The sequence below is a fragment of the Alligator mississippiensis genome, chromosome 2, assembly GCF_030867095.1.
Source record: "Alligator mississippiensis isolate rAllMis1 chromosome 2, rAllMis1, whole genome shotgun sequence".
NCBI classification, from domain to species: Eukaryota; Metazoa; Chordata; order Crocodylia; family Alligatoridae; genus Alligator; species Alligator mississippiensis.
The window spans coordinates 261289674-261301284 of record NC_081825.1 but is presented as its reverse complement, the minus strand read 5'-3'; the positions used below and the strand labels follow the sequence as shown (position 1 = coordinate 261301284).

The window sequence follows — 11611 nt, the reverse complement described above, 5'->3', positions numbered from 1 at the left end:
TATATGACCAGGTTAACTCTAGAATAAATAATGAACACAGGATGACACAATGTTTTTCAAAGTACATTACATTACTCAAAAACAAATGACTGATTTATGGTTTTGTTTTGGATGCAGGTAAAAATATTCATATTCAGACTGGGGATTTTACATGTAAGATTCTTGTATGGCAAGAGTCTGGCTGGAAACTATAGATTACATGCTCAATTTGAGCAATTGTTTGGTTTATTTAATCCAGGTGTTTGTATTTAAATAATTTTGGGATAAATAATAGTAAACCAATAAAAGAAATCTTATGAAAGGAGTGCTGTTAGAAGTGTTCCTTAAGCAAGCTTAACATTCTTTTGATAGAAATTTGGTACATGATTTCCTAGGTATTCTTAGGCAGAAGGTGGGACAGATTTGCAGCTTAGCCTAACTGATTTGGACAAATTTGGGTTCTGTAGGCAACCCTGCTGAGACCATGGTTAACTAATCAAGTCTGTAAGGGATTTGTTCTGCAATTTCAGGTTCAAATTGGTTGGATTTGAATGTGACAGTGCAGAACTTGAACAGGGACTGCAGTTTCATATCTCATTACCTGCACTAGGTGTCCATTGTCCCTGGGCAGCTAGTGGGGCTGTGGCAGTTGGAGGCTACCCTGCAGCCTGTATCAGTGGTATTAACTACTTTGTTCCTCTTAATTGATCTCAACATCTCACTTCCTCCCTCCCTCCCTTGGCAGCGACCCCCTCCCTATCCCTTTCTTTCTGACAGTCCATTCATTGCATTCGAGGAAGCGGGTTGTCGCTTCGGGAAGCTCATGCCTCTCTGAACCAGTTAGTGTCTAAAGTGCCCCCTGTTCTACCTTCTGCCTGACTTGGGAGTAATAGCTTAACACCTCTAGGCCTTTTTAAAAGCCATTAGAAAAAAATGCAGATGACAGGACATGGAACGGCCCTGTCTGCTTGCGTTAGTCACCTCGTCCGCGGGGCTGGGAGGAGAGCCCCGGCAGGGACTTCCTAAACCCCGGCTACAGCAGCGCCTGCTCTCACCCTCCCTCGGCTTCCTCAGCCAGCGGGACGGGCCAGCGGAGGCAGACAGCAGGCTGCGGCCGCCCCGCACACCTCTGGGGCTCGTGGTGGGGGAGGAGGGCGGCTCGGCCGGGGGGCGCTGCCCGCCGCTCTCCCGCCTCCCTCCGACGCCCGCTCTCCGCTTCTTGGCCGCGGGCAGACCCTGAGCCAGCCCGGGCCCGGCCGCGGGGCTTCTCCGTGCAGCCGCCTGCTCGTGTCCGTCAGGAGCCGAGGCTGCCGCTGCCTCTCGGGCAGGCCTGGGTGGGCGCCCCCCCCCGCAACTGCAGCCCGGTGTGGAGAAGGCGCGTCCCCCAGCCGGAGCCAGGCCCACGACGCAGCCCCTCCCCCGGCCGGCGGCACCAGCCCGCGGGGCCCAGGGCGGGGCGGGGGAAGCGGTTCCGGGTCGCGGCGCGGCGGCACGGGGCCGTGCTGAGGGCGGGGCGCGGCGGCCTCAGCCTCGGGCTCAGGGGCCCGACCCCGACCCCTTCCCCCTCCCCCTCCCTCTCCCTCCACGGGCCGGGCCGGGCGCGATGTCGCTGGGCGAGTACGAGCGGCACTGCGACTCTGTCAGCTCCGACTTCGGCGGCGGCAGCGGGGAGGGGCTGGCGGGGCGCGGCGGGGCGCGGGGCGGCGGCGCGGAGCAGGAGGAGCTGCACTACGTGCCCATCCGCGTGCTGGGCCGCGGCGCCTTCGGCGAGGCCACGCTCTACCGCCGCACCGAGGTGGGCGCCGCTCGCGCCGCGCCGGGGCCGGGGCCGGGGCCGGGGCGGGCTGAGGCAGGCAGAGTCCTGGGCCCTCAGTGCCCGTCCGGGAGGCTCCCCGGGTAGCCCTGCCTGCGCCCGCCGGCTCCAGCCCTGGCTGTGTGTGTGTGAGGGAAGGGGCAGCCCCTGCCCACAAACTGGCTAATTGTGGCCTCTTCAGCTTCCGTGGGTGGCCCGGGCCCCCGTGCTCTACAGCCAGAGGCCGGGACCTTGCTGGGGCTGAGGCTGGTGGCTGGGGATGGTAAGAGCCCGGGCTCCGTTTCTGAGTGCCACCGTAAGGGAGATGGTGAGAAACCCCTGCTGGACAGGGCCCTGCATCTTTCTCTTGGCTGCTGCTGGCCAGGAAGGGCACATGGGCATCTTGCAGAGCTGCCCATAACTCGCCCAGCCAGCCGGGTGAATCTCCGCTAGGATCGCTGGTGCTGACTTTTCCCCCCGTTGTCACTTCCAACTATCCTTCCACTTATTTTTTTTTTTTTGGCCACATATGTTTTTGCTGCTGGCAGAGAACAGTACGTAAGGCAGTTACCGAATGAAAATCTCTAGGTGTTGTTATCACATCTTTCATGCTGAGGGAGACATCTAGGTGTTAGGGCAGTGTAAGAGTGCTGTTGGAGCCATGATAGTCTAGAAATTATGCGAGAGGCCAGGGTTTCTTAGTGATCCCTTTTATTGGCCCGACAACGTAGTTGGGCTAGAATTAAACAGGGAAGAATGTCTTGCATTCGAAAGTTAATCTGACCTCTAGCTCAACTACATCATTAATCCAATAAAGCATATTACCCCAAGAAATCCTTGCCTCAGTATTATGGCATGAATGGTTGGGAGTTTGCAGTGACTTCACCACAAATGTTGATAGACTGATCTAATAGATGGGCAGTTTGATTCCTTAGCTTCTACAAGGGTAAATTCTTTGTAATTCCCTGTGTCTTTCCTGGGAGGAAGCTGAGAGGTTCTGACAGCCATTCTTCCTACATGGGGATGGAACCAAATAATTTTTATTATTGAATGCAGAATGTGTTTGGATTTGTTCAAGGCAGAAACAAAACCCCAAGAAACCTTTCCTCTGCAAAGGCTCTACTTTCTTTTTCAAAGAAGAGTGGTTGACAGACAGCTGAAAAAACAGCTACATGTCACTATTCAGGAGCAAGGAAGCTGAAAATTAATTTTGGGGTGAATCTTTGTTTGAAATCTGTGTGTGTATAAATAAAAAAGTAGAAAGTCTGTACTTTTCTTGGACACTTAATTTCCTGCCATAAGGGCACATGTTGTTCTCTCCTCTTCCCAGTAACGTATTTTAATTAAAAAGTCATTTCTTGTGTTTCAGGATGACTCGCTTGTAGTTTGGAAGGAGGTGGATCTGACCCGGCTGTCAGAAAAGGAACGTCGTGATGCTTTGAATGAAATTGTTATCCTTGCTCTGTTGCATCATGACAACATCATTGCCTACTACAATCACTTCATGGATAACACCACGCTGCTGATCGAGCTGGAGTACTGTAATGGTGAGGTTCTCATTCCCACTTACAAATGGGAGGCTGCCATGCACCTCTGTTGCCCTTCTCAAGAAGCTGCTGGAGGTCAGGTGTATTTCTTGTATATCATCTAGAGCAGCATTTCCCAACCAATGTGCTGCGGCACATGTGCTGTCAGGCATGTCCAGGTGTGCCACGGCCTTTTGGGCTGGAGCCATGACCCCTACCTGCTGCTGCTGCGGACACAGACAGATGGGGAGTGTGGCTCCAGCTAGGCAGGGGACATGGCTCTAGCCTAAAATGCATCTGGCTGGCCGTGTGCCACCCTCCGCCCCCCCTGCTCCGCATGCTTTTTTAGTGTGCTGCAGTGCTTTTTTATTTAGGTATGTGTGCTGTGAGGTGAAAAAGTTTGGGAAATGCTGTTCTAGAGGGGAGAGAGATAGAGCCAAACCCTGCAGTGCAGCTAGCAAAGAGGAGGTTGAGAGCTCTTTCGTGTTGGCCTGTTTGGGAGATGCCAACGAGAGAAATGCCCAGTACAGGGTGTTCCAGATACTGTCCAGTTTCTGGAACATTATGAGTAGATGAAACAATATAAGCAGGGTATTTCTAATACACAGCTCTTTCACACTTTTGCATATACATACAAACTAGGATGCAGCAGGGAAAGACAGGTTGTTCAGGTTGTGACTTTATTTTAGGATTGTAGTCAGAAAAAAAATCATGTCTTTTTCAAGACTCCTTTCATTTGATCGTTAGAACTAGAGTGTGAAAATCCACTTGTCCAGGCTGAGTAGGAACTTGTACTGGTCAGTGCCATCAGCTTCTGCAGTCTCTGCCATTTCGGAGATAAATGCTTCTAGCCATTATGGTTGTAATGAGAATCTTCCAAACTTGAATTGGGTATAGTTCTGTGCAATGATAGTTTCCCAAGTCTGCAGAGAGACTGATCCCAGTTGGGGACAGGGAAGTGGGAAGATGCCACTGTTATGTGTAGCCCAGCTACAGCTAATGGGAGGAGGAAGGTATGTATGTAGAGCTACTATCTCCATGTCTTAGAGCAAGGAGCACTACAACCTGTGTGTGTGTGTGTGTGTATTTATACAGATAGAGTGCGACCAGTCCAGTGAAGAGCTTTAGTCCTGTTGCACCAGTAGATCATTATAGTAAACACTGATTAGTGTGCCATTTCAAAGGGAATGCAAATAATGGCAAATTATCCAGCAGTAACCAATAACCAGGAATTGATAATTGGTGGGGAGGGAGGCTGGCAGGGAGCGGAACAGCAGCAAATTAAACCATAGCAGTGAATTAATCTGTGGGCAAATTAATCAGAATTTACTGCATTCTCTGGTAGAATTCCCTCATACTGCCACTGTGGAAAGGGTGAGGACTCTACCTGAGGTGTTACTGGCAGAGGGAGGCACCTGCACAAGAATCTTTTGTAGAGAGCAGGCAAGGATGGCCAGGCCTTTCCAGCCACTTGGGTCTGCTGCACTTTGTTTGGAGGTAGGCTGAAGTCCAGCATAAGAGAAGGAAAGCATTAAGAGTCTCAATTTGGGGCCAGTATAAATTGATTGGAGGGGATGGAGAAGGACTGTATCTATCAGTTCAGTTGCACACGTTCATTCACACACTCTCAGTGAATTGTTTTATTTGGGGACTCTCCAGCTTTACTTGAATTATCTGGCATAGGAAGAGAAAAATATTTCAACTACAATAGACTGGGATCTTCAGGCCCAGCAGGTTAGGGTACACAGTGGGGTTGAGGAGAGACCATGATTGTGGGCTGAGAATGTGGCTTAGGATATAGGTGTGTTTTGCTACTTGTATTTTTTCAGTCACATTTCACTGTAAGAGATATTAGATTAAATTTTTAGACAAGTTTGTGTTAGAAACGATCAAATAAGTTGTGGAAATAAAATGTGGACAAAAAAGCACATGAAGAATGCCTGTCTTCTTTATAACACCTTTTAAGGGGGTTTACAAGTGATTTTTTTCCCCCATTTTATGGATGGGAAAGCTGCAGTATAGAGACATTGTATGGGCACATATCAATAGCAGAAAAGCCAGATTCTTCCTGGAAGAGTGCCAGTTAATAATAATATGTGGAAAATACTTTGACACATACTTTATAGGCAGACATAATCACTGAAGAAAGAGCAGGGAAGAGGGAGTTTGGTCTGATAGTGGTGAACAAGCCAGCCATAAACTTGATGTGATGCAAAAAAAACTAGCATGCTTTTTGGCCTGTATGTGCACAGCAGCATCATATAAATAAGGAAGTGATTTGTTTCCTTATGAATGTTTGTTGAGATTGCACTGGAGATGATTATGGGTAAGGGCTGGAAGGTTTATTCTCTAAAGGAAAAGAAGAGCTAGAGATTAATAGCTTGTATTGACTTACTCAGGAGTAGGAAAAAGTGTTTTAAAATAATGTAAAAATGTGAACATGGCTGGGAGAGAAACTGTCCAGAGCATTGCGGGGTATAACTGGGGAAAAATGGGACTCTTAATACAGGATGTCTTCTCAAGGGAAGTGAAGAACCTCTGTGGACATATCCATATAGGTTTTCATAGATTCATAGATTGTTAGGGGCTGTAGATCATTGGGTCCATCCCCCCTGCTCTAGGCAGGAAGACAACTTGGATTAGATGACCCCAGTGAGGGTCTCCTCTTGAAAACCTCCACCACCTCTGGAGGGAATTTATTGCATAGTCTGGACACCCTGACTCTGAAGGAGTTTTTCCTGGTGTTAATCCTGAAGCAGCCTTCCAGGAGTTTGTGCCCATTGGTTCTGGTCTTCCCCAGGGTGCCCTAGTGAACAGTTGTTCACCGAGCTCCTGATGCACTCTGATATATCAGTAAGCCGCTATCAAGACAAACTGAATCTGTAGGAAATATCCTGCTCTGTACCTCTGGGGATGGAAAGGCAGCCTACTGGGTCTGTTCCATTCTATTAACCCTAATAACCTTGGGACATGAATACATGATCATGGAGGATTGAGACGGAAGCAGGATGAGATTAAAGATTTGCCACTTGCTGGGAAGGTGCTGGTTTGTTTGGGAGCCTGTTCTTGCTCACTGGGTGCTGCAGGCTACTTTGTTCATGATTTCTTGTAGCTCTTGTGCTTCAGCTTTCTTCACTGGGATTGCTAAGCAGCTTGCAGAGGCTGACAGTGACTATTGATGAAGAAAGCTGTTCTAGTTGGATTGCCAGTGTCACGTCTGTTTGTCCTTCATCAGGACACTTGATGATCATAGAGGTAGAAGGCTGGGTGCAACGGGGGCAAGCTTGATTTGGGAGGATGGGGCTGCAATTACTGCTGCTCTCTGAAGTGGCAATTTTTGTTTTGAGGTTCTTGTGCAGGAGAATCTAGTCTGTTTTCTTGTGCAAGGTAGAAAGGTCTGCCTGTTCCAGGAAATGCTGGGAGGTAAAGGGTTAAGGGAGTGCTGTCATTTCATTCAGGGCCACCTCTTAGAACAGATTGAAGCTGGTGCTCAAAAAAAACAATCCCTATCTGGCTTTTGACATGCCCAGTCTATTTTTAGAGGGAAGAAGGGTGTATTTTGGAGGAGAACTTTGTTTTGGAAGCTCCTGCAGAGTCTGAGTGAAGGGCACAGAGGGAAAGCGGTTTCCTTTATAGAGGCTTCAGGCATCCAGCAGGTTTCCCAACTATACATTAGCAGAGTAATTACCCCCATTAACCAGGTTGTGCTTTTCTTTCACTTTTAATTACAGGAGGGAACCTCTATGATAAGATCCTGAGGCAGAAAGACCAGCTGTTTGAAGAAGAGGTAATTTAGACTATTTGAGGAGAGTGGTGGGGCGGGGCTTAGTGCTGTCAAACATGTCCCATTATCTTAAGTATTGATACCTTAACTAATTTCCATAACATTGGCATTCCTCTACCCTAGTCAAGAGTCTCTATGGGTATTCTTTGTGCTGTAGTCCTGCCTCTTAGATGTCTAAAGCAGTTATGTAGCATCAGGAAGACTTTCTTTCAGGCTGTGGATATCTCTAAATAATGAACTAGGGAGAAATAATGAAAGGAGAGGCTTTGAGAACCTCACTTAAATCACCCCTTCTGCTTTCTATTCTGGTTATTGCTCTTCTCAACTCTTGGCCTTTCACAGGGTCTTTTCCAAGTATGACTAATTCTTTATTGGCATTACGAGTTTGTCTTGCCATAGGCATTTTCCTGGACTATTCTTTGTTACTCTATTTCACTTCCCATTAATTATCCACACTCATGCCATCCACCTCCCACGGTATTCTAAGATCCCTCACACTTACCTATTCATATACTGAACCTAAGGGCTTTATGGATCATGGAAAGGCTTACATGGTCCAAGTTAAAGATTCATAAGACACCCCCATCCTGGATTTCCCCATTAGCTGCCAAGTTACTGATTACTGTGGTACTGATCACAGTGTGTCTTGACATTTATTTGATCAAATGATTTTGTGTAGGTTCGCTGTTGTAACCCATCCCCATCCTCTTTTAGGGGACTGATAAAGATGTCTCTCTCAAAGAACATCTGGCCAGTGGTTTCCCTGCTGACTGTCTTCAGGTCCTCATGCTTTAGCTTTCAAGGAGAGTGGTGTTTGTTTTGCAGTCTCACATACAGCTTTTGTTCCTCCCTCTGCAGATGGTGCTGTGGTACCTGTTTCAGATTGCATCAGCGGTGAGCTGCATCCATAGAGCTGGAATCCTTCATAGGTAGGTGTTGCATGTAAAGAGGCTAGTGTGAGCCTGTGGAACATGTGTCAGAGGACAGAATCCCTCTGAGAACTCGGTGTTCTTACTTTTGGAGCAGCCTGCCCCTAGCTGAGGTGAGGCATGGGAAGAGGGAAATTGGCATGTGCCTGTTTGTCCCTTTGGAAAGTTTCCTTGCGTTGAGCCTAGCTGGATCTCCCTGGATTAAAGACCCCCATCATCCATGAGTTTTCTTTAGGTTAAAAGCAGCATCATCAGCTCTATATAATGAACTAGAAAGCAGTCTTTCTGGCTAGCCTGTGCTGCATCTGTCATCTGCTCTCTGGGGAAGTCTGAAATCTGAATTAATTAGTAAAAAGTCCAGATAAGAAAGGAGTAAACTGGCCTCTGACTGTTTGAGCCACAAAACAGATATTTCCTAAGTGAAGCAGGATTGAGATAGTTTCTGCCTCACTAGCAACTGTCTCCATCTGGAGAATGATGCATGATCTTATGTGAAGTTGTTAAATCTGTGATGTTATTTCTGTGAGCTAATAGAAGCATAGTCTGATTGGCGCATCACTGTGGCATCCACACTTGTCATGTGGCCAAAACATATGACACAATTATCCTGGGTTTGGTTCAGCTGTATTTCCTTGGCCTATTATTTCAGTGCATCACTGGCCTCTTGATAATGACAGTCGTCACATTCTGTCTGATAAAAGGAGGAAATAGGGTTTTTTTTGCCCATTTTTGAGGAATGAGACAAGTTGCTACCTACTCTGTATGTCAGGAGTGGCCAAGGCATGGGCAAAATGACAAGGCTCATGAGTTTTGTAATGCATCTCCTATTTAAGGTAGTGGTATGGGCTGTAAAAATTACTATTCCCAGGATGAAGTGTGATGTGGATGTTCAGCAAAGTTGGTGTGTTGCATTTTGCCTTTGCATCACGGTCCTCATGAAACATATCTATACAGGAGAGCCCAGTCATTTGTATCTGGGTGATTTGCAACCCATTTAATTCATAACTGTTTGCTGCAACTTTTACTTGAGAGTGCCTCTCCTCCACTCACCTGTAGCTCATCCACAGTCTTGCACAGCTGATTGAAGGAGCAGCACCCTTTGAAATTAAAAGCCTCTGAAAATAGCTGGAGCCCCTCAGGAGTTCTGCCTAGCTGTTTGCTGTGACTCTGTACATGTTACTTCTCAAACCCTCATCAGAGCTGAGTTGGGGACCTGTCCTTGTGAAGTATTTGGGTCCTACCATATCACAATTTGTTCCATTTTATACATATTGGATACATCCACCTGAGTAACCTTCATTAGGAGAATCATTTGGGAGTTTTTTTGCCAGCTGCCCATTTTGGGTTTTGGGGTTTTCTTGTTTTGGGGTTTTGTTTTGTTTTTTTATTAATGGCAGATGTGATGCTCTCTGCTGCTTGGTAACGATAGCCCTACTCCATGGACTCAGAGCACCTCTCTGCTGTCCAACATGACAGTGAGGGTCACAGTTTTGAGTAGGGGTACACTGATAGAGATTTTTGGGGCCAATACCAATAGCCAGTTTTTAAGGAGGCATATCGGCCAGTACTGATCTGATTTCCGATACACAGCTCTTCAGCTTGAAGAGCTGTGTCCAGCTGGTTAGTTGGGAGGGAAGTGGGGGTGCAGATCAAGGCACCTGCGGTGAGGGAGGGAATGGGGCTGGGGCAGGGGCAGTTGCTGACCAGCCAGGGCGGGGAGGGGCGTGGGACAGAGCCACAAGCAGCTTGTCTAGGAGGCGGGGGCATGTATCCCCCGGATCTGTGCGGGGCAGGGTGGGCTGGGGCTGGGGTAAGACGGGTGTGGCTCATCGGAGGGGCATGGGAAGAGAGGGTGGGGTGGCTCCTGCCGCTGTGTGCAGCTCGTTTGGTGGCTCCCGCTGCTGCTTCATCCACTCGTGGGGGTGGGACAGGCATGTGCCCCCAGATCTGCGTGGGGCAGACTGGGGCTGGGCTTTTCCTTGCCAGGCAGATCTGGGGGCACATGCCGCCCTCTACCCCATTCCCTCCTGGACGAGCGGCAGGAGCTGCCAGATGAGAACTGGATGAGCCGCATGCAGCCAGTGAGAGCCGTGCCTCCATCCCATGCCCACCCTGGCTTCAGTTGGGTAGTCCCAGCCCCAACCCTAACCCCAGCCCCACACCCTCCCTTACTGCAGGGGGCCTTGATCTGCCCTTCTACCACACCAGACTTACCAGCTGTATGCAGTACTCCACACTGCTGGCTCTGCTCCTTACTGCCTACGTGCTGCACTGCGGCTATGTGCATGCGTGGGCATTTATTAGACAAATTATTGGCCACATTGGGCCAATTTCCAGTACAGAAATTTTCTTTATATTGGTGCTGATCTGATATCAGACCAATGTATCAGTGCGTCTCTAGTCTTGAGGGATGTCAGTGCCCCCATTGTTCCTTGGGTGCTGCGCTGAATTTGTTTTTGAGTGTTTGAAGCTCTTTCCTCCCACTGCACACATTACCAGAAGATACATCTGCACGGCTACCCCTGCACTGTTGACCCTGCAGCCACACAGCAACGACCTGACCCATTGGCCCTGCTCTGTGGGCACCGTATGCAGAAACAAGATGGTGCTGCTGTGAGGGAGCCTCTACTGCTCCCCTCAAGATCTTTCTCCAGCATGCTTGAGCACAATGGAGGGGAGCTCCCATGAAGTGACCTCATTGCTTCATTTTCAGGCTTGGCCTTGTGGAGCTGGTGTGGATGCAGGGGGTGGGGCTGTGTTGTTCAGTGGCAGTCTTGAGGATGTCAGGGCAGCCGTGCTCCTCTGTGGTTATCCAGAGGGACATAGCCTACTGGATAAATGCAGTGTTCTCCTCTGCTTGGGGTTGCCTGGAGCTGTTCTTGGAAATGTTTGCTGGTACATTGGGGGGCATTTATTTAGAGATGCTGGCCCTAGGGGGCATGTAACACCCACAGTTCATGGATTGCAGTGACTTCCTCTTTACAGTTCCAGGTACTAATATTGGTGTGCAGTGCTCTAAATGTAGAATAGTTTGTCAGGGGTTGTGTGCTCTCACTGAGTTCTGGAATTTAACTTTCTTCATAGCTGAGGGAATCTTTTGACTTTCTGGAATGAATGTATAGCTTGTCTGTTCCCAAAAGCCTGAGCAGGGTAAGAGTGGGGATGATCTGTTTAACAGCTAGGCCCTAGGGTTTGATCTTCCAGTGTGTTTGTATTAGAATGTATTAATAACTTTTTTTTGGTGAAGTCAGAGATGCCCTGCCCTCGGCTGCTGATAGAAATGGCAAAAAATAAAGCTTTTTAATGGCCTTCACTGGAGAGTGGGTTCAGAGGGGAAAGAACTGCACTTGTTCTGTGGCTTGTACATTGGGATCTGAAGGATGAACATGTTATTTTTCTGTGTCTGTGTGTATGATAATATAGCTGCTAGGCAGTTTAGGATGAGATCTTCTCAGTCTCTGCAACACTGGGAGAACTTCATGTATGAAGAGGAGAAAATCAGTTCTGGTACAGTAAAGACAGCTGTTTCAGGACCAAGACTGAAGGGATGGTAGTGTGTGTTCACTCCAAATTCTGATGATTGAAATCCAGGCATGTTTTT

General features: G+C 48.3%; 1 protein-coding gene across 1 annotated transcript in view; it reads left to right on the top strand.

The window, feature by feature from the left end:
- The first annotated feature begins 1461 nt into the window (after window positions 1-1461).
- The window catches only part of NEK9 (NIMA related kinase 9), a 34567-nt gene continuing 24417 nt past the window's right edge, over window positions 1462-11611 (top strand). Inside the window, exons 1-4 of the mRNA XM_059723096.1 lie at window positions 1462-1774; window positions 3141-3318; window positions 7029-7084; window positions 7940-8010. Coding sequence (XP_059579079.1) covers window positions 1583-1774; window positions 3141-3318; window positions 7029-7084; window positions 7940-8010 — 497 coding nt within the window. The 5' untranslated portion in view covers window positions 1462-1582. The remainder of the gene's footprint in view (window positions 1775-3140; window positions 3319-7028; window positions 7085-7939; window positions 8011-11611) is intronic.